This window comes from Microcaecilia unicolor, chromosome 1 (assembly GCF_901765095.1).
Source record: "Microcaecilia unicolor chromosome 1, aMicUni1.1, whole genome shotgun sequence".
NCBI lineage: Eukaryota > Metazoa > Chordata > Amphibia > Gymnophiona > Siphonopidae > Microcaecilia > Microcaecilia unicolor.
In genome coordinates, this window is record NC_044031.1 from 60655349 (window position 1) to 60679469 (window position 24121).

General features: G+C 42.2%; 1 protein-coding gene across 4 annotated transcripts in view; it reads right to left on the reverse strand.

The window, feature by feature from the left end:
- Positions 1-24121, reverse strand: part of MINDY4 (MINDY lysine 48 deubiquitinase 4) — a 180283-nt gene that overhangs the window by 43807 nt on the left and 112355 nt on the right. For all 4 annotated transcript variants that reach the window (XM_030197772.1, XM_030197746.1, XM_030197754.1 and 1 more), the window contains 2 exons: positions 7544-7609; positions 2957-3024 (listed from right to left, as the gene is read on the reverse strand). In XM_030197772.1, coding sequence (XP_030053632.1) covers positions 2957-3024; positions 7544-7609 — 134 coding nt within the window. The remainder of the gene's footprint in view (positions 1-2956; positions 3025-7543; positions 7610-24121) is intronic.

Consider the following 24121-nt stretch of genomic DNA (forward strand, 5'->3'; position numbering starts at 1 on the left):
TTTTTTTTGGATGGACAGACCTATGTTGGGGCTTCCTGCCTCCCCGCTGCTGGGAAACAGTGGGAAAAGGCTAGAATATGCTCACTGCTGCTCTTGGCTCTGAGGAATCAGCATCAGGGCTTGGTTCCACCTCCAGCTGTTCCTGCTGCTTCCTTCTATTGGCCGGCTGAAATCCTGGAATGCCCATCTCCCTGAAGATGGACTCTAATTCGCTGGCTGCTGTCCCAACTCCTCCTCCCTGCAGGGCTTCCCTGATGACATCACTCTAGAGCTATGAGCTGATTGGATCTGAACTTCCTGGTGTCCCCCTCCAGTAGTGAGTAGGCGGGACATCCCAGGCTGACACTATCCAATTGGTTTAGCCCCTCTCTGTTGTGCTACTAACATGGAGGATACTGTTTTCCAGCAGAGGCTATATGACCCTTGTCTTCCATGCATTTTTGGTAAGTCACCATTACTTTTATGCTGTACATTTACTGCCCCCCCCCCCCCCCCCCAATTTCTTGCCAGTAAAATGTCATTTGAAAAAAGAATCATGGCACAGCTTTCATATACGCAAAGAAGCTGCGTGTAAGCCAGTGTACTTTTTTTTTGTGCTCCATCTTCCCTGCTTTGTTTCTCCCCTTCTCCTACTTGCGATAATGAAGAACCAACTGGTCCAGATCTCCCGTTAAAATTTACATGGTAAAGGTAGGGACTGCTTATGTGCATGGGGTCGGAAACAGCTGTGCATCGCCTTGCATGCACATTATAATAGTAATTAGCTCATATAATAGCTTTGCATTCCGTTTTCGTTAGCTGCTCCCTTGACAGGAAAATGGCTCAGAGAACCCTTTTGTGCATGTCCCATTTTACTACCTGCACGCTAAATTGACTAAAACTAGTTTAAAAACCACGTTGCTGGCTCGTTAGGTTTAGTGCATCTGGCCCTGAGTGAGGTGGGAAGGATTATGTGCCTTATCAATCCTCTTGTCCACAAAAAACATTTGTTACAGATAAACACTAAGTCGAGGAGGAGGCCTGAATCAGACACACAAGTGGGTGACTCTCAAGCTCTGGGCAGCTCAGTTCATGTATAGTTTGTCCACTGTCCAGGAGCAGCCTGGGCACAAAAAGAGAAAGCAAGAGTTGCTGATGTTACAAAGAAAAGCTGTGAATCTGGACAACTTTCTTGAAATTAGTCACCTTATTTTCTAAATCCTCTTACTCTCTTACCTGTCAATATGTTCCATCTTTGCTTATACCCTACACTGTCAATTAAAATGTTCTATTACATATTGTGTTGACATTGTAAGTAGTATACTATGCCATACTTTGTATTGCTATTTAAATATTTTTACTGCTGTAATTGACTATTGCTTATGTTTGATTTATTCTTACTGTACACCGTGCTGAGTGAATTCCTTCAAAAAGGCGTTAAATAAATCCTAATAAAAATAAAATAAAAATCTGTCAATGGGGACACTACAGACTAAGATTGCAATGAAATGCACTCCAGTGGAGAATGTTTGCAATACTAGCCTTAGAGAAAGCACAGGTAGTGAAGTAGGATATCTGGAACACCAAATGGGGTCGATCGTTTTATGAAACACCATGTAGAGAATAATAGAGAATTTTCTTTTTGTGACTAGTTATCTTGTATGGGTGTTGGCAGATCCAGGACAAAAACTAACATAGCTCAAGATCCATCATAGCTCATCACTGATCAAGAACTGGGAACTGGCATCTGCCTGTATTCAATATTAAACTCAAGTACTAAATCTTTGTTAAAAGGAAGCAGTATAGAGAGAAGAATTTGAACAGGAAGACAGCCTGATTAATATGGTGTTTGTCCATTTCTGATATAAAGCATAAGCACGAGGTTTTCCTTGATAAAGCCGACATGGCGAAACGGGACCCCGTCGGATGGATAATGCAGATAAGTGCTATATGCTGAAATAACATTTACAATATACACAATAAATAAGATTAAAAATTAGAAATTAAAAGGTAAATGGAGTCACAAAGATTGAAACAGTGACCGTGGGCCTACAGAGGCTTTTCCTCCACAAATTCAACAAATTAGACAGCACAATCACAGAGACCACATATAAGTTATTCTTAACTTCTATATATTCCTCCACTTTAACTAAGTCTCACAATGCCACTTTTGCACTTCCATCTATCACTAACATATCTAAAAAAAAAAAAAAAAAAAGTGTTGTCACTCAGTTTTACCTTACTGACTATTTTTCTTCCATTACTTCCAATTAAGACTCAGTGCAACATTACTTTTCTCTCTGAACTTCCAGAACTATGTCAAATATGTAAACAAAGGACAATCACAATGTTTACAGCAGATGAAGTGGCAGCGTTTCTAGTAAGGGTAGGTCATACTGTTTCATCTTATGATCTTTGATACATCAAAAATTGTTGTCGCCATGTTGTGTTTTGTAGTTCAGTTAAAATGGTGAAATGTGGACATGGTAAAAGTGGAAGCAAGTATTTCATCCCTGATGCAGTGATTGGTTGAAACATGTTATATTGGATGATTGACTCAGCACTATATGAATGACAGATTAGCACAACAATATAAGAAGTCAGATAAAAGGACAATTAAAAAGCTAAGTATTTTTTTTTAATATTGTTTTTGTAGGACATGGGTTGTAAACAGTAGAAAAATGTTTTAAATGCACATTTTAGACCAATGATTATGCAACATAAATGCTCTTACCCATCTGTGATATGTATGATGGTCCACCTCGTATATATTTAAATGATAAAAATAAATTTTGATGGAAGACAAAATTATTGAACTAGTGTTTTTTTTTGTCAGTGATCAATGTTCTAAACTGTCCTGGGGTTTATGGGACTGTAGTCTACTCTATTTCCCTAATGGAGCATTGGAAAACATGATGTTCTACTAAGAAGGTTTCCACTTGGAGCGTACCATATTAAGTAAGTTGAAAATACTCACAATTCGATGGTTCTTGAAAAGATAGCAGACAGTGTAAGAAGGATGCATCCAAAAGGACCAGCTTCAAACTGCAAAAATAACCACTGCTTACTTCTGTGTTCATTTGAACTTTATAATTACAGCAACTGGAAAGATACGTGGTACTGACGTGCTCAGTTTAAATTAATTATGATGTCTGTAGTTACAGCAAAGAGGTGGATATATAAATAATGATATAAGGCAACATCGGAGAGTAAAGAATTATACCCAGAACAGTACCAGGACATGTGGAGGGGCATTTTCAAAGAACATCCAAGTCAGAATTGGGACATCTTGCTCATAACGTCCTCCCCCTCCCCCCCCCCCCCAAAAAAAATGTCCACCACACAGCCATATTCAAAGAGGAAAAATGCTGGGATTTCCTGTTCGAAAAGATGCGAGAAGGACGTTCTTGCGCTGAAAATGTCCAAAATGAACAGCCATTTTCCAAAATGAAATGCCCAAAATATGAACGCCAAAATAAGTAGGCACAAAAACATATGTCTGGCATCATTTGTACAAAAATCGCCACATAGATGTCTCTGTAGAGCAGAGGAGCAGCCTAGTGGTCAATGCAGTGGACTTTAAACAACGGGACCCAGGTACAAATCCCACTTTAATTCCTTTATATGTTATTGTGTGTCCTCCAGGAACAGATAAAAACCTACTATATCTAAAAGGTACACCACTGCAATAGCCATCGTGCTTAAGGTACAGTAGGTATTTCTATGTTCCAGGAGGGTTAATATACTGTTCAGAAATAAAAGTGTTAAAGTGGGAATTACACCTGGGTCCCATTCTTCAAAGTCCACTGCACTGACCATTAGGCTTCTTCTTACACTTGTCATATTATACAAATCTTCTATTCCACAAATACTAATAACTAGTTCTGTGCGATTACAAAATGAAATAAAAATAACTGGAAAGAATAACCCTCTTGGATCAAACCCTCGACTTCTCTTCGCCACAATGAACTCTCTCCTCAAGGTGCCTCCATCTCCAACTCCCCCCTCACTATCTCCTCAAACCCTAGCTGAGTTCTTCCACGACAAGGTTCAGAAGATAAACCTCGAATTCTCTACCAAGCTATCCCCACCTCTCCCTCCCCTTGTCCATTCCCCAAACTCCCCAACCCCTCTGTCCTTTTCCTCCTTTCCTGAAATCACTGATGAGGAAACGACACATCTTCTCTCCTCCTCAAAACGAACTTCTTGTTCCTCTGATCCCATTCCTACTCACCTTCTTAACACTATCTCTCCTACTCTTACCCCTTTTACCTGTCATATCCTCAATCTATCACTTTCCATTGTGACTGTTCCTACTACTACTTAACATTTCTAGAGCGCTACTAGGGTTACGCAGTGCTGTACAGTTTAACAAAGAAGGACAGTCCCTGCTCAATGGAGCTTACAATCTAAAGGACGAAATGTCAAGTTGGGGCAGTCTAGATTTCCTGATGCCTTCATACATGCTGTGGTCACACCACTCCTTAAGAAGCCTTCACTTGACCCTACCTGTCCTTCCAACTATCGACCCATCTCCCTCCTCCCTTTCCTCTCCAAGATACTTGAACGTGCCTTTCACCGCCACTGTCTTGACTTTCTTTCATCTCAAGCTGTTCTTGACCCACTCCAATCTGGCTTTCGCCCTCTTCATTCAACTGAAACTGCACTTACAAAAGTTTCCAACGACCTGTTACTGGCCAAATCCAAAGGTCTGTATTCTATCCTCATCCTTCTCGATCTATCCGCTGCTTTTGACACTGTTGATCACAGCTTACTCCTTGATACATTGTCTTCACTTGGATTCCAGGGCTCTGTTCTTTCCTGGTTCTCCTCCTACCTCTCGCTTTGCACCTTTAGTGTACACTCTGGTGAATCCTCTTCCACTTCTATCCCTCTACCAATTGGTGTACCTCAGGGTTCTGTTCTCAGTCCTCTCCAGTTCTCCATCTACACGTCTTCCCTTGGCTCTCTGATATCATCCCATGGCTTTCAATACCATCTCTATGCTGACGACTCCCAGATCTACCTCTCTACCCCTGAAATCTCAACCAGCATCCAGACCAATGTATCAGCCTGCCTATCTGATATCGCTGCCTGGATGTCTCAACGTCATCTGAAACTTAACATGGCCAAAACCGAGCTCCTCGTCTTTCCCCCTAAACCCACCTCTCCTCTTCCCCCTTTCTCTATTTCTGTGGATGACACTCTCATTCTCCCTGTCTCATCAGCTCGTAACCTTGGGGTTATCTTCGACTCCTCTCTCTCCTTCTCTGCTCACATTCAACAGACTGCCAAAACCTGTCGTTTCTTTCTCTATAACATCAAAAAAATCCATCCCTTCCTCTCTGAACACTCTGTCAGAACCCTTATCACCTCTCGTCTAGATTATTGCAACCTGCTTCTCACCGGCCTCCCACGTAGCCATCTCTCTCTCCTCTTCAATCTGTCCAAAACTCTGCTGCGTGACTCATTTTCCACAAGAGTCGCTATGCTCACATCAGCCCTCTCCTCAAGTCACTTCACTGGCTCCCTATCCGTTTCCGCATTCAATTCAAACTTCTCTTACTGACCTATAAGTGCATTCACTCTGCCGCTCCCCAATACCTCCCCACTCTTGTCTCTCCCTATGCCCCCTCTCGGGTACTCCGTTCTGTGGATAAATCTCTCTTGTTTGTCCCCTTCTCCTCTACTGCTAATTCCAGGCTCCGTTCCTTTTATCTCGCTGCACCTCACGCCTGGAATAGACTTCCCGAGCCTGTACGTCTAGCCCCGTCTTTGGCAGTTTTCAAATCCAGGCTAAAAACCCACCTCTTTAACACTACTTTTGACTCCTAACCACTACTCACTTGCCCTGTACCCTTTTATCTCCACCTCTCTTTAATTCCCTTACCTCTTAGTTGTTCTATCTGTGTGTTTGTCCTACTTAGATTGTCAGCTCTTTGAGCAGGGACTGTCTTTTCATGTATGATGTACAGCGCTGCATATGCCTTGTAACGCTATAGAAGTGATAAGTAGTAGTAGTAATAACCCAGGAGCTACAATCTACCAGCCTTATTCTATCTAGTGCTTAAATAATACACGTTCATTAAACAGAAAAATGTTAAGAGCTGCTCTAATAGGAATGGCCATAATACCTGAGGCTGTCATAAAGCCTGGTATCCACCATCACTTTTCTTAAATGGATGGGAGGGGTTCAGCAACCACTGGGAGATTAAGGAAGGGTCATGCCTTCATCCCTCCAGTGGTCAGCTGCTCAATCAGGACACCCTTATGTACCCTGGACATGATTGAAACAGGTCTAGATAAAAACATCCTCTTTTTCCTCTCATTCCATTATCGCTGAAAGATGTCCTAATTTTGGGCCCACCCTATTCCTGCCCAGAACAAACCTCCAATGTGCCCCCCATACTATCTAGATGAACTGCAGTATAAAACGTCCACATCTTGCCTTTCAAAAATCGCGATTTGAATATTTTCGGCAGATGAAACTTTTTTGGTCATTTTGAGACACCAATCTGCTTCGAAAATGAGTGCAATAGTGAAAGCAAGAAATATCAGAATTTATCAAGAGCAAAAGAAGAGGCAAGTGATCCTTGATTACATAACATGGTATACAGAACAATATTTTTGGTTATCATTCGTAAGGAAATAAGATATCTGATCATTAGTGAATAGCTATAAAGAACAAAGCACATGCAATTAGTTTTCAAAAACATTGCATTGCACTCTTTATGAAAAATTAATTTGATTATTTATATCAGAGCTTCTCACCTGGAGACATACCTAGTTAGTTGGGTTTTCAGGATTACCACAATAAATATGCATGAGACAAATTTGCATGTACCTAAGACCTATGTAAATCTGTCTCATTCATATTCATTGTGGTAATCCTAAATAGCAAGATGCCTGTCCAGGAGAAGTTGATAAGTACTGATTGAAGGCACAGTAAAACTTTGATTCATGAGGCTAATACTCCATCATCCTGCTACCCACGAAGGCCTAACAATTTAGGAAATTAATAGGCCACATTTGTGCATTAGTTCGTCCAGCCATATGTTAATTTTAATACAATGCCCATTTTTATTTACATTTAGAGCCTGATGAAGTATTTTTTCCCCACAGACAAAGACACTTTCATGAATCAGGCCCTTAATCCATTTTATGACAACCACTTAGCCAAATATTCAAGGCCTAATCATATCTGCCTTAAAGTGCTACAGTTTTTTGTAAATTGGACGATATATTTTAAAATCTAATATGCCAACAGATCAGTTGGCTACATTTTCAGTTAATTTTCTTGCACATGGAAGGCCAAGGAGAGAACTGGAAGTTATGTGGTACTTTGCTTTTTGAGGAAGTATAAAATATATTTATGTTCTGTTACAGGGTTAGCAATGGTAATTAAACAAATGTTAGCAAATGCATTAATAAGACTGATTCTGTAGTTCAAGTATAACAAATTTAGAGAACTATTGTTGATTTATAAAAAACACATTCTTCCTATCTGTTTAATTTGGCCGTCAATTTCCACTGAGAACTGTAGATTATATATATTCTTCTGTACCTGAGAAATGCACTGCTGAAGGAAAGCGGTCATATCTTCAAAATTAGTGAACGTGTGCAGCAGCAGCTGAAAGAAGACCATGCCAAATTAATTTTAGAAACCCTACCAAAAGCTAGTATCAAAAACTGTAACCATAATTTCAGTCGTAAAACACAGAAGCTACATCAGTCAAGCTTTTTCTGGATGATAGCTCAAAATATGCTATTCAAAAATAGCTGAGAAAGTGTTCAAAGAAATAATGAGAACAATGTCCCTTTTTGACTAACTGAAACAGCCATCTACATTATTTACTATGGCATGTTTTCTCTTGAGATGCTTTCAGTCTTGCCACAGAAGATGATTCACTATCGAGTTTCTGAGAAAGAGCCGACAGCTGAGGCTACTGATCCAAGCAGGCAACAAGGAGCAAAGGCTCTCTGCTACGTACAACAGGAAGACTGAAGAGTGCTAATTTTGTGTCATTGATCGCAGCAGGAGCTGAGGCCAACTGACAATCTTAAGAATCACATACTACTTGACAGAAAAGGGTAAACAAAAGAGGTAGGAAATAGAACAAGATTTTTACTATGTAAGGATGATAAACAGAGGAAAAAAAAGAAGAGTGAGAGGAGGGAGCCAACAGAGAGGTCACTTAGGGCTTCTTTTACAAAACAGTGCAATTCCTGCACGATAAATGAAAGGAAGCCCATAGGAACTGAATGGGATTCCTCTCACTTGCCGCACAGAAAACACTAGTGCGGCTTTGTAAAAGAAGCCCTTAGCTCTTCCAAGTACATATGATAGTAACATAAATCACTATGGGGCCCTTTTACTAAGCTATGTAGTCGCCTACGCATGCCCAACGCGCGTCAATTTTGAGCTACCGCGTGGCCCTTGCGGTAATTTCATTTTTGATGCACGTCCACTACGCACACCGGAAAATAAATATTTTTTCTGGTGCACAGGAGGTAATCGGCCTTACCGCTAGGTCAATGGCTGGTGGTAAGGTCTCAGACCCAAAATGGACGCACGGCAATTGTCATTTTGACGCATGTCCATTTTCGGCAAAAATTTTAAAAAGGCACTTTTTACAGGTGCGCTGAAAAATGATTTTGTGTGCGCCCAAAACATGCGTCTACACTACCATAGGCCATTTTTCAGCGTGCCTTTGTAAAAGGGCACCTCTATGGGTTCCAGTACTCCTTGTCAGTAGCCAAGGTGGCAGATTGGAGGAATCAGAAAAGAAACTACAAGCAGAGAAAGTGTGCAGTGGTAATCTAACACTTAGGACTATACTTAACATTTAGGACTATACTTACTCAAAGGTACTACCATGCATATTTATTTATTATTTTATTATGCAGCATGATACTTTTTTACATTATTTATATGGAGTATGACTTGATTAATTAATCCATCGTTTATCACCTTTTAGACATATTAATCACTTTTCACATATTGTCCCTCTCGACCCCCCCTTTCCGCTGAAAACCCTACCCCGCCGGCGTCGCATTCCTGTGCTGACGACAACCAAACTTCTCTTCTCAGCTGCACCGGGGCGTTGCTTGAAGAATGATCATCTGTTCAAGTTTCTGTGCATGCGTCTGACATCAGACGCACGCACAGAAACTTCAATAGATGATCATTCAACAAGCATCGCCAGCGCAGACAAGAAGAGAACTTTGGCTGTCTTCAGCACAGGCATGCGACGCCGGCGGGGGAGGGTTTTCTGCGGGAAGGGGGGGGTCTAGAGGGTCACGGCACGGGGGTCCAGGGGTCAGTAATGCGGAGGGGGGGGGGGTGTTGAAATTGGAGGGGGGAGTCTGGAACTCGGTGGGAGGTGCGTGAGGGGGCCCTGAACTGGGAGGGAGGGGGGGGGTCTGGAACTCAGTTGGAAGGAAAGGAAGGAAGGGAGGGAGGGGTCTGGGGAGGGGGGTCTGGAACTCGAAAGGGAGGGAGGGAGTGTCTGGAACTCGGAAGGGAGGGAGGGAGGGGGGGCATTACCTTGCTAGCGCCCGTTTCATTGCCTATCGAAACGGGCCTTTTATACTAGTGTTATATATCGCAGGTCCCATTTTAGGTTATGCGAGTTATCAACTAATAATGCAAGTTAATGACATTAGCTCATGCCAAGGCAGCAGCACACTTTAGTAATCTAGCTCTAAATTTGTTTGCTGTAGTACCCTGCAAAATTCTTCACACTCTTGTAAATTTTTCACATTCTGCTTCTTAAAATATAAACAATTCAAAATGCATTAAATGCAATGATCTATACAATGTATCTACATGTTCAATGTGAAAGAATTACAGAAATATTCAACAAGAAGGGATGGCACGTGGAGCATAGCTCATGTAATTCTTTCCAACCCACGTGTATGTATATCTGTGTGTATCTCTGACCTCTATCAATAATAAATTTGAAGGCAGTGCCTAGTTAGTGAGAGCATTTCACTGAAGAGCTCCCTGAATTTTTGAAAGAACATGCTCCTCAGGGCCGTGCCAAGGGTCTCTGGCGCCCCCCTGCAGACTACCAGTTGGCGCCGCCGCCCCCGCCTGGCTCCAAGGCAGCGATTCTCCTCTCTCCCTGAGCCCTACCCTCCCACCCATCCATGCCCATCTGTCCCCTGCCCCCGCCATTCATCCCGATCAAGCAATTCCCCTCTCTCCCTTCCATGAACCCTGCCCTCCCATCTATGCTCCTCTCTCCCCTGCCCTCCCGCTCCCATGTAGGAACTGCCCGCCCTCTTCTCCCCCCCCAAGATCCCTTTCCTTTTTTTTTTCTTTTAAATTTACCTTCCTCCGGCAGCGCAGCGTCAGTGAAGGAGGCGGCGCTCCCAATCCCGACATCTCTAGCCTTCCATTGGTTCGCTCAGGATGACGTCAGAAGAAGGCGGGACACTGAGCGAACCAATGGAAGGCTAGAGACGTCGGGATTGGGAGCGCCGCCTCCTTCACTGACGCTGCGCTGCCGGAGGAAGGTAAATTTAAAAGAAAAAAAAAAAGGAAAGGGATCTTGGGGGGGGAGAAGAGGGTGGGCAGTTCCTACATGGGAGCGGGAGGGGCAAGGTAAGCACGCAGCGGCGGCGCCCCGCAGAGGATGGCGCCCCCCTGCGGCGCTTACCTGGCTTACCGCATCGGCACGGCCCTGGTGCTCCTGCCTGTTAACTACCACATGTTCCTGAAGCAGAAACAAAACGCTAGCCACTGTCGGACTTATGTGGTGGTCATAAATCTTACAAGTATGTTGTTTTGAAAGAATGTGCAGTAGAGCTTATTACATTTTTTGATTTATTAAATAAGGTAAAATAAATAACACAAAAGAGGTTTTTTATGCTGATGATAGACACTGAACCCCGACTGGCTATAATGACATAAAATAGCTGAGGTCTATTGAGGTTTTTTTTCCTCTTTGTGTTTTGTGCAAATATTTTATAATATATTTTTGGAAGCCTTGCAAGAATTGCTGAGTATTGTGTGTATGATATTTGTTGTATCTCTGACCTGTCAGTCAGAGGAAAGGGATGGTTCTGAGTGTGATAACATATATAACCATTAGATAAGAACATAAGAGTAACCATACTGGGTCAGACCAATGGTCCATCTAGATCAGTATCTTGTTTCCAACAAGATGGATTTTACAATTTAACCACAGGGTGCCTCTGTTCCATAGCAGCAGGTACATAAGTACATAAGTAGTGCCATACTGGGAAAGACCAAAGGTCCATCTAGCCCAGCATCCTGTCACCGACAGTGGCCAATCCAGGTCAAGGGCATCTGGCACGCTCCCCAAACGTTGTATATCTCTACCACTAGTTGGTAGTATGTAGCAACCAGTAGCAAACTACACAGTTGAATCTCTAGTCGTCACCATACTGCAGAGTTGCATGGGGACAGAAATTTCACCCATCCCCATCTCTCTCCATTGGTCTTTAATCCATACCCGCTGAGATCCAATTCATCCCCACCCATTCTCGCAATTAATCCCCTTCATTCCCACCCATACCCACAGGAGCCAACACTATTACTTACTTGCAGCCCTCCATTTCTTCCCAACCCCAAAAGCCACCCCTTTTTCTTTGGTCAGTATTCACTATTCAACCAATGAGTGTTCCAAACTTTAGTCTGGTGTTCTGGCTGCACCTCTGAGCATTCCAAGATTAATTCTGCTGCTTCAATTGCCTCTCTTATTACATTCTAAACCTCACTCTGTTGTCCCCAGAGATTGTTCTTCTATCCACACGGGAATGCTGCAGCGGTGTGTGTGTGTGTGTGAATGTATGAGTGTGAGAGAAAGAAAGAGCAATAGAGGGAAGAAGCGATTGAATGGACAATGCCCTCAGGGTACAGAAGAAGAGGCATCTGAATGTACAATGCCCTCACTGCTGTGTCAGTCTATCAATGTTTCTATAACGTAGAGCTTGGACTGCTTTTCCCACAGAAAAGCACTTGGAGGGAGGGGGAACTTGTTTCTCTGGAAACCCCATCTGATCAAGCCCATTTTCAAACTCAATCTGTCTTTTCACTGCTTCCTCCACCCCCACCTTAGTCATGTTCTGTTAAAGTTTTGGACAATGTTTTTGCCCCCAGATAGACAGACGGAGAAGGAAGGAATTATACATAAGGTTTCAAGAATGTCTAACATTCCCCTAGGTAGGAAAGAATAAGCAATTAAGAATAAGAAACCCAACACCTTGATTGCATAAGTCTTTACACCCTTTCAACACCTGCCCAGATCTCAGCTCTCTGATTTGGATACTCTGCCCAATGGCTATTCTGAAACAAACTCAAACTCAATTTAGTTAAATCCAAGGCAATGTGCATTGGAAGTTGTCCTCCTTCCTTCTTTTATTCCCAGACTTTCAATTTTGTTACAGAACTCTCGTCACCACCCTAGACTTTCAGTTAAGACTCTCTACTCACATTTGATGAACAGACTTCATATCTGTCATGAGATCTTCCATTTTTGCCTTATGACAAATCAGTTCAATCAGATCTTTCCTTCAACTATTATCTCACACACGCATCCTGAATCAGACTGATTACAGAAACACTGACAATAATGGTTTTAAACTCTCCTCCATAATGCAATCGCAGTCAAGTTCCTGTATAACACTTATAAGTACATAAGTATTGCCATACTGGGAAAGACCAAAGGTCCATCAAGCCCAGCATTCTGTTTCCAACAGTGGCCAATCCAGATCACAAATACCTGGCAAGATCCCAAAAAGTACAAAAACATTTTATACTGCTTATCCCAGAAATAGTGGATTTTCCCCAAGTCCATTTAATAACGGTCTATGGACTTTTCCTTTAGGAAGCCTTCCAAACCTTTTTTAAACTCCTCTAAGCTAACCGCCTTTACCACATTCTCCGGCAACTAATTCCAGAGTTTAATTACACGTTGAGTGAAGAAACATTTTCTCCAATTCATTTAAAATTTACTACATTGTAGCTTCATCGCATGCCCCCTAGTCCTAGTATTTTTGGAAAACATGAACAGACGCTTCACATCTACCCGTTCAACTCCACTCATTATTTTATAGACCTCTATCATATCTCCCCTCAGCCGCCTTTTCTCCAAGCTGAAGAGCCCTAACCGCTTTAGCCTTTCCTCATAGGGAAGTCGTCCCATCCCCTTTATCATTTTCGTCGCCCTTCTCTGTACCTTTTCTAATTCCACTATGTCTTTTTTGAGATACGGCGACCAGAATTGAACACAATATTCGAGGTGCGGTCGCACCATGGAGCGATACAAAGGCATTATAACATCCTCATTTTTGTTTTCCATTCCTTTTCTAATAATACCTAACATTCAATTTGCTTTCTTAGCCGCTGCAGCACACTGAGCAGAAGGTTTCAATGTATCATCAACGACGACACCTAGATCCCTTTCTTGGTCCGTGACTCCTAACGTAGAACCTTGCATGACGTAGCTATAATTTGGGTTTCTCTTTCCCACATGCATCACTTTGCACTTGCTCACATAGATATGTTCATGCAACCCCTTTATTAGCTAATCAGCACTAGCTCCCAATTAGTTTTGGAGTGAAGTTCAAGATCCTGATATTGACAATTATGCTTTTTACTTTAGTCCACCAAATATCTATTTAACCTACTAATTCCCTTGTGTCCCCTTTACTCTCAGCAAAAAAAACCTTCTGATAGTTTCCGTTTGTTAAAATGTATTTAGCGGTCACTCAGCACACCTCTTTCACTTTTCTGGCTCACTATGGAATTCTCTCCCTTAGATGTCAGGGCACCGTCATTTTACCCTAATCTTAAGTCTGGGTTAAACATATTTGTTTTTTATTCCGTCTTTTGTAACATGACTAGATAAAGGGCTTTAAGGCCTGCCACAGGAACTAATATGAACTGTCTGTCTATTACAAACTAACACTCTCTTGGTCTCTGTTCTTTCATGCTTCTGCTGTTTGCTCCTCTCTCTCCCATCCACCTCCTCCCCTCGTTGTTGCTCCCCTTGAAGTCTGTATTATTTTTCATTCCACACTTTTTATGTATTATCTTCTTTCAAGGTATTTATTTGCTGCATTTGTACCCCACATTTTCCCACCTATTTGCAGGCTCAATGTGGCTTACACTATGTTGCAAAAGGTATAATCATAAACAGAGTAAGAGGTATGGTCTAATTTAACATATTACTGGATAAGAAATTAGGTAGATAGGTCAGTAGAATTATTTACATAACACAAAATAAAACAGGTAAGATATAATGACCAAGAGTGATAATGTGATTAACAATCAAATTAGAAGGGATCAGTATTAGTTGGTTTAGATGTAGAATGGAATAGAGTCATTAAGGAAGATTTTTATTGTAAGTCTCTTCGAACAGGTGCATCTTCAATAACTTCCGGAAGGTTGTCAAATCATGCGTTGTTTTTATAGCATTCGGTAGTTTATTCCATGATTTTGTACAGAGGTATGTGAAGGTAGATGCGTGTAGTGATTTGTATTTGAGTCCTCTACAATTGTACACCACATTGTTCTGCAACACTCAAAATGCAATACAGAATGTCTCTCAAAGTAAATACTTGGTGGAAGCCCCTTTTCCAGCAATAAGCCATGAGTCATAAGATAAAAAATCTTCCATATCCCAGCCCTATAACTCACAAACTCTTAAACATGATATTAATATTCAAATTTCAGAGATAAGTGTTATTAAGCTCTGTTTATTTTAAAGTTTTTGTAAAGCAAATTATTAAAAAGTAAATACATCTGAAGATTTTTGTCATGGTGTTAATACCACAATCACATAGAGGCTCATTTTCAAAGCACTTAGCCTCCCAAAGTTCCATAGAAACCTATGGAACTTAGCCTCCCAAAGTGCTTTGAAAATATGCCTCATTGTATCGAACCAATGAGAAGTAAAGACTTTGTGGTTCGTGTGAAATGTGTCGTCTCTGATGTTTCAGTGGTTTGGTTATTATCACATTAAGCTTCTGTTTGAGAGTTATAGTGCTGGGATACTGAAGACATCTGCACAATTTCTGCCCCTGCTTTTTGATGCTTACCTTAACTGCATTTAAATTGATTTACCATGAGTTATAAGATAAGCCTCTGCAAACACTGCACAGTGGGATGCTGCAATTTTTCTCTATTCTTGGCAGAATAGCTGAAGATCTTTCAAGATGAGTAGGGATTGTCTGTGGACTCCAGCCTTAAAAGTCTTGCCACAGATTTTCTATTGGATACAGGCCAGACCTTTGACTGGGCCAGTCAAGAACATCCGCCTTCGTTCTTGCTGAGCCATTTTAGTGTTGTTTTTGCTTTCTGTTTAGGCTCACTGTCCTGGTCACAGATGAGTCTTTTCCCACTCTCAGATCTCTGGAAGACCAGAATGTGTTTTCTTCTGAGATCTGTCCATACTTTATACATATAAAGGAGAAGATGGATGGTGCAGTTTCCCTGTCCCTACTGCAGTAAAACATCCATATAATATAATGCTGTCATCACCACACTTTAGGAACAGTGTTAGCAGGGCCATTTAGCACCAAGACCAAAAAGTTCTACTTTGGACTCAACAGACCACAAAACCTTCTCCCACATATGGAGTGTCCTTTAAGTGTCTCTTTCAAAATGCCATGCAGCACCATCATATGGCTTTTCTTAGGCAAAGGCATCCTTCTTGCCACCATCCCGTACAGAACATTTTGTGGACTAATCTTCAAAATGTGCAACAGAAACCTTTCTCAAGTCTCAGTCAGAGGCCTCTAGAGTTCTTTTATACTAATCTTAGGCCTCACAGGATTCTTCCTCAGCAGTTCCCTTAAGTCATGCTTACTGACTTTGCAGAGATGCCCTGGTCGAGGCTAAGCTTTGGTCATACTAAACTGTTTCCACTATATTATGATTGGTGGGGAAAGCAGTGACTGTGTCACAGCAGATATTACAAACACAGAAAATGTAGCTTTTCACAAGTCTTTGCCAGCTCAGATCTCTGAGCTGGTGTGGTCCCAGATCCCGCCAGCTGAAGAGGGAGGAGCTGTTAACTCTGCTGCCCATCTCGTCTTCCGCCAGGATCGCTTTACTCATACTACCCCTCTCCTCAGGCCGCTTCACTAGCTCCCTATCCGTTTTCGCATCCTGTTCAAACTTCTACTAACCCTTAAGTGTACTCACTGCTGCTCCCCAGTATCTCTCCACACTTGTCCTTCCCTACACCCCTTCCCGTGCACTCCGCTCTACGGATAAATCCTTCTTATCTGTTCCCTTCTCCACTACTGCCAACTCCAGACTTCGCTCCTTCTGTCTCGCTGCACCCTACGCCTGGAATAAACTTCCTGAGCCCCTACGACTTGCCCCATCCTTGACCATCTTTAAATCTAGATTGAAAGCCCACCTCTTTAACAATGCTTTTGACTTGTAACCACTCGCCTCCACCTACCCTCCTCTCCTCTTTCCTCTACCCATTAATTGATTTGCTTGCTTTATTTTTTTGTCTATTAGATTGTAAGCTCTTTGAGCAGGGACTATCTGTCTTTCTTCCTTTATGTTTGTGCAGCGCTGCGTACGCTTTGTAGCATTATAAAAATGCTAAATAGTAGTAGTAGTAGTAGTACTTTATCTGTGCCTTCGTTCAGTATGCTGTCTGGCAATGTTTACTTGCGACATCTGCTTCACATTCACTTCCTACAACCGAAACAGCTTGATCCTTCATCCAGGTGTGTGCAAATCAGCTCAGCTACTATGACTGGAAACAGGTGGGTTCTGTTTCATTTTTATAGGACTTGTTAACAGAGCTCAGGGGTTTATCTTTGCTAATTTTTCAAAGTCCAAATGGCATGTGTTAAAAGCATCTGTATGCTCTCTGCCTAAAAAGAACTCATATATTTGAAAATCTAGTGTACAATACTGATTTCTTCCCCTCATCTAAACAAGACCCCCAGACACCTATTCTTCTACAGCTAAAACTGCCTATACTGTGGCAGCTGCACATTTTTTCAGCTGCATTTAAAGAGGTAAATTTTCATTCATGCTTACTAACACAAGTGCTTTTGAAAACTGCCCTTTCAGTTCCGTGTTCTGCTTTTATTTTTCCACTAGATTGGCAGCTATATTTATTTTAATTTTCTTTTCTGTCTCCAGTTTGTTGTTGACTGATTTATTTTGGTCTTTTATTCTTTTATGTTGTTTACTTCAGCTCTTTTGTTTGAGAGGGAGACCAGGGTATGCCTTTTCCTTGGCTTAGTTTAAATGCTGGTTAACCAGGACTTAAAATGCTGACTAAGGACTATATTACCTTCCTTGGATGTATGTAAACCATATCATCTGTAAAGTGCTGTTGCTCACCTGTAATAGACAGCAGGATTGATCAGACACACAAGTATGTGATGTCACTGCACATTCCTGGGACAAATCAGAGCAGTTTCCTCAGCTCTACAGAGTTGCACAGGGACAGAAATTTCACCCGTCCCCACTGGAATCTCCTCCATCCCCACAAGTAATCTCCTCCATCTCCTGAACTAAAATAACCCAACATAGAAACTATAACCTTATCCCCCAACTTCTGAGTATATCCAAATACATATCTTCAATCTTTGATAATTAAAAAAAAAAATTCAAAAAATGGGAGGAAAAAGCCTCAATAGATTCCATATTTATTTATTTATTCTTATAAAACCCACAATTATCCAAAAACATAGGGGTCCTTTTACAAAAGTGTGCTGGAATAGCTTGCGGTAGTGTAGGCGTGGGTTTTGGGCGCACGCCAATCCATTTTTTAGCACGCCTGTAAAAAAGGCCTCTTTTTTTTTTTTTGCCAAAAATGGAAGTGCAACAAAATCAAAATAGCAGAATTCAAAAATGCATGGAATAAACACGTAGGAATCGATCCAAAGAAGCTTAGCGGAGACCAAGTAATTGGAAGGCAAAGCCAGGAATGGGCAGACTTCTATGTTCTGTACCCTGATCGTGGCTGGATACATTTGGATGGGCTGGAATTAAGCTTTTCAAGGGCGTCTATGATAACTTCAGAAGTTTTAGGACAAAGACTATGCCGGACAGACATCTACGGTCTATGCTCTGAAAATGACATGGAGAAATCAAGATCAGGTATACATATGTTGTTATTATCTCATACCTTATGTAATGAATTTATCTTCTTGGGCAAACTGGATGGACCATACAGGTTTTTATCTGCCATCATTTATTATGTTACCATGACTCTACGCACATCGTGAAGCATCAAGGAAGAATACTGAGCCTCTTCGTCTGAGATGAAATGCTGATAACACTTTGCCATGGATGTAGAGTGTTTCTGAGCCAAGGAGGGAAGACATACAGTAGATGCGTCTCTGGCCAGGGCTGCAGAAGGATTAATAGTAGTGGTGTAGGGCCATAGATGGAACAACAAGGCAGAGCCAAAATCTAGACGAAACAATTTTATTCAAAGACCCGACATGTCCCGTGTTTCGGCAAAAGCCTGCATCAGGGGTCAGCACAATGTGTCTTCCCATGAGATTTCTCACAGCAACCAACGAAGACAAGCAACCAAAGTTCCCCGTATCGTGAGCGAAACAGCAAAGTTTTCTGTGTCATAAGCAGAGCAGTTCCGCCTTGTTGTTCCATCTGTGGCCCTACACATTACTACTGCTCCACAATTCATGGCGTTACTGCAGCCCAGCAACAGATCAGAGGGATACAGAAAGATATTGATCCCCATGGAGCCCGGCTCATTCCAAAGGCTGAAGAACTTGGGTACTGTATCATTCCGTTTCATCACCATCAAGTCCAGATGCGGAGAATCCCATAGGTCCACTATCAGCTGAAAACCCAGGCTGGATACTTCCTATTCTTCCATGTCCAGGATTGCCTGAGAAAGTCCACCTCCACATTCAAGGACCCAGCGATATGAGATGCTGACAACCAGAGAAGATTTTTCTCTGCCCAACTCATGAGGGAAGCCACTTCCACCGCCATCAGATGGCTGCAGGCTCCACCTTGCTTGTTGATATATCCTACTGCTGGAGAAAACCCCTCCAGTAAGGGAGCGAAGTCGCGTAAGGCATTGCCATGAATATCTTTCCTGTTCAAAAACTGCTGTTAGATGGACCTTTTTTTTATGTCATGAGCCTGCTCCCTTTCCCGATTAAAGGCTCATATGGTCTCTGAAGCTTGATATTTTTGTATCCTGAGCAATTAATTTCCCCTGGTGACCCATAAAGCTAAAGCAGCAGACAATAAAGAGGCTTTGAGACAATTTCGGTGTACTGGGTTGAGGATGCCATGAGGCAGGCATTGCAGCCTATATCACAACTGCAGACCTTGAATGCAAGGAAGATGGAGAATTGGAACCAGTAAACCTGAGGAGCCTTGGACACGAGCACTGAATTGAAAGATATGAGAGGGGAACTTGCAACCCGCATTGATACTATACATAGGGATCTGAGAGTTCTTGGATCCCATTTCAAAGATATTGAAGTGCAGTTCGAGGAGCAAGGGAAAGCGGTCTTGGATTTGCAATCTAAATAAACCAACCTAGAAACCCAATTTGAGAAGAAATAATCAGGAGAATGTGCAGGAGGTGATTCAAGCTTTATGCTGCCAGTTGTTGGATCTTAAGGAACCAGACCCTGAAATTGGACTACAAAGAGTGCCCCGGGCCATCCCCGACACCTGCCCTAGAGATATCGTGGTTTGCTTTTCTTGTTTTGCAGGCATGAGCTGATATTACAGAAGGTGCACTCAGTTTCATCAATCCAGTTCCAGGATGTGCCAATTTCTCTTTTTCAAGACTTGTCAGCCTTTACTCTTGCAAAGAAGCGGGAATTCAAGCTTGTACTGAAGTACTGCGCAAAGAACAGGTCAAATATCATTGGTCTCTCCTGCTGGCACTAAATTTCCCTTTGCAAGGCTCTCTCTGTAGAGCCAAAACACCTGACGACATCTGGAAAGTGCTAAAGAAAGCTGGTTTGGTTACTGATCTAGAACCTAGAAGCAAAGCACATTCATCCACCTCGGGGAGCAGAGCCAAGCAACGGGCCCATGTGTTCAGCAAGGGGAAGAGACTACAGCTTCACTCAGATTACATTCCAACCTAATCATGCTTTGTGACTCTTCTTCTTGACTACGTTTTTCTAGTAGCTATCCCTTGTTCCATTGTAGAATATGCTAAAGGGATACTGGGTGGGGGGGGGGGGGGGGGAGTTGTCTATACTTGATGTTGGGGGGTCTGAACATTATTTTTATAACTCAATTTTTCTTGCTGAGCTCTATGGTATGTGGCATTTGCTTGTTTGGGGGGAGTGGGTGGATATCCCCGCAAGAGAGGGAGGGACTCTCTCTCAGGTTCTTATCCTTCCTTTAGAAGGATTTGGGAGCTACATAGAGGAGTTTGGAGGGGGGTTGGGAGAGGTTTAGCATGGTTTTCGCTGGGGTGGTGGTTTGATGTTTTCTTTTCTTTTGGTGGTGGATGGGGAGAGGGTTTTTCTTTTAGTGTGACTTGTGGGGATGGCTGATGGGATGTCTTTGTGTTTTTCTGGGTATTTCATGACATCTGATGTTCATATTTTGACTATTAATGCCAATGGCCTTAATTCACCTAGGAAGCGCCATAAACTATTTCAGGAGGTGCTTCAACAGGGGGCACATATAGTTTTTGTGCAGGAGACCCATCTTTGCAAGAACCATGTACATCTAGTATACCATAGAGCGTATCCACATATTTCATTTGCTTCTGATTCTTTTTTTTTTGGGGGGGGGGGGGGGGGGGAGGGGTATTGTTTTGCTTTGGAGGAGTGGAGGAGTAGCCTAGTGGTTAGTGCAGCGGACTTTGATCCAGGGGAACTGGGTTTGATTCCCACTGCAGCTCCTTGTGACTGTGGGCAAGTCACTTAACCTTCCATTGCCCCAGGTACAAAATAAGTATCTGTATATATGTAAACCGCTTTGAATGTAGTTGCAAAATACCACAGAAAGGCGGTATATCAAGTTCCATTTCCCCCTTTTCCCTTTTGCATACGGATTTAATGGTACAGATACAAAATGTTAAAAAGGAATCAAAAGGGAGATATATATTTGTACAGGCTCAAATAGAGGAGGTTGAATTGATCTTGGCCAATATATATGCTCCCAATATGTGTCAGGTGGACTTTTTTTTACAGCAGTTAAGCTTCAGTTCAGAGGGTTTATAAAAGGCCCAGTGCTTTGTGCAGGAGACTTAAATGCTTGTCTAAATTTAACCTTAGATACTACTGGCACTTGGGCTGTGGAGGACAAACTTATCTCTAGTGCTTTTAAAGCATTTGTTCATGATTTGGGTTTTTATGATGTGTGGAAAGAGCATAGTGGTACCCAGAAAATGTTATGCCTACTTTTCCCCTCGTTATGCTCAATACTCATGTATTGATTACATTTTTTAAGAGCCAAGTGGGGTCTACAACTATTGGTAATATCACCTTTTCTGATCATGCCTTTTGTAGGGTTGATCTCTTAGCACTGAGATCGTATCCAGTGGATAGAGTTTGGACACTTAACACACCACATTACTTAAAGATTAAATGGTGGTGCAGGAATATAAGGCTCTGTTGAAAGACTTCTTAGCTCAGAATCTGTTGTCTGGTCCATCTCTTTCTATTATCTGGGATGCTTTAAAGGCTGTTACTGAGGGTTTCTTTTTAAAACATACCTCTAGGAAGAAGAAATAGAAGAAATCCCTTAAATCAGTGGTTCCCAAACCTGACCCTGAAGGCACCCCAACCAGTCAACTTTTCAGGATATCCACAATGAATATTCATGAGATAGATTTGCATGCAGTAGAGGTCGTGCATGCAAAAATCTCTCTCAATGAATATTCATTGTGGATATCCTGAAAAGTTGACTGGTTGGGGTGCCTCCAGGACCAGGTTTGGGAACCACTGCCTTAAATTTTACTTTTTAACACTGATATCCCATTGTGAAACACAGCATAAGAGGACTAGCTCGCTAAAGAGCTTTAAGAGGTTTGACTCTCTTTTGAGAATCTGCATCAGGAAGACATTCAGTTTGCAACAGACAGGGTGAGACAGGGACACTTTGAATACTCTTGGAAAGCCAGTTCTATTTTAGCCTATAAATTATGAAAAGATCAGGCGGACAGGGTGGTTAGGAAAATTAAAGATGGCAGGGGGCAGTTGTTGTATAAGTCTTCTTTTATTAGGACATGTTTCAGGGAATTATTGGCAGGGATGACTAGGGATGCTACCATTAGGTAGAAGACTATTGGCACTTATCAGAGCTCCTCTAAACTTTCTTCTCTTACGACAGCTCAGAGGGACCTTTTAGACGCAGAGATTTGGCTAGATGAGATTGCAGTGGCCATAAAGACCATGGCGACTAGCAAGTCTCCTGGCTTGGACAGCCTGCAACTGGAATTTTATAGAGCTCTTGCTCCTGAATTCTCACCTTTGCTTGCTGATGTTCTGAACAGTATGAAAGATGAGGCTAGTATACCTCCCTCTATGTTAGAAGCATGGATTTCTGTCATACTGTCACACTCACCATGTCTGACGCGCCGCAGTCATCAATCACGGCCGCGGAGCCGTTAGTCTGGGAGGACACGAGAGGCCATGAACTGAAGCCTCGTTGGTGGTGCACTCAGTGCACTTGGCTTCTTTCCGTCGCAGGGACGGCCAAAGTTCAAGGGGGCTTATCGGAGGCGTAGCGAAGGCGGGACTTGGGCATGCCTAACACTAGGACGTCCTCGACCCATAATCGAAAGAAACAAGGACGTCCCTGATCGTGTTTTTCTTACGACCAAGGCACAAAAAGGTGCCCAAAATGACTAGATGACCACCGGAGAGAATCGGGGATTACTTTCCCTTCCTCTCCCAGTGGTCACTAACCCCCTCCCACCCTCAAAAAACATCTTTAAAATATTTTGTACCAGCCTCTATGCCAGCCTCAGATGTCATGCTCAGCTCCAAAATGGATGTGGATTTGGACGACTCTGGGAGAAGGACGTCCATCTTCCGATTTATGTCGAAAGATGGGTGTCGTTCTCTTTCAAAAATGAGCCCAATAGGGTTTTGCATGAGGATCAGTCTCAGACGATTACACATACTATTAGATGTGGAATTCCTTGAGTGCTGTAGTGGATTTTCAATTTTCTCGTTATATCTAATCTGTAACAATCGAGAGTTTCCTCTGGAGTTTGTTCCTTCGATTTACAGAACATAGGAACAGTGTTGCCATACTGGGACGGTCCGAAGGTTCATCAAGCCACTGTTTCTAACAGTGGCCAATCCAGGCAAGATCCAAAAACAGTAAAATGGATTTTATGCTGCTTATCTGCAGTGGATTTATCCCAAGTCCATCTTAATAACGGTTTATGGATTTTTCTTTTAGGAAGTTAACCAAACCTTTTTTAAACCCTGCTAAGCTAACTGCGTTTATCACACTCTCTGGCAACAAATTCCAGAGTTTAATTACACATTGAGTGGACAAATATTTTCTCAGATTTGTTTTAAATTTACTACTTAGTAGCCTCATTGCATGCCCCCTAGTCCTAGTATTTTTGGAAAGAGTAAACAAGCGATTCACATCCACCCATACCACTCATTATTTTACAGACCTCTATCATATCTCCCCTCAGCCATCTCTTCTCCAAGCTGAAGAGCCCTAGCTGCTTTAGCCTTTCCTCACAGGGAAGTCATCCCATCCCCTTTATCATTTTCGTCGCCCTTCTCTGTACCTTTTCTAAGTACACTATATCTTTTTTGAGATGTGGTGACCAGAATTATACACAGTATTCAAGGTACGGTCACACCATGGAGCAATACAAAGGCATTATAACATTCTCATTTTTGTTTTCCATTCCTTTCCTAAGAATACCTAACATTCTATTTGCTTTCCTTGCCGAAGCCGCAGACTGAGAAGAGAGTTTCAATGTATCATCAACGATAACATCTAGATCCCTTTCCTGGCCACTGCCTCCTAATGTGAAACCTTGCATAACATAGCTATAGTTTGGGTTCCTCTTTCTCACATACATCACTTTGCTTGTTCACGTTAAATGTCATCTGCCATTTGGATGCCCAGTCTTGAAAGGTCCTCTTCGCAATTTTTCACAATCCTCTTGTGATTTAACAACTTTTAATAACTTTG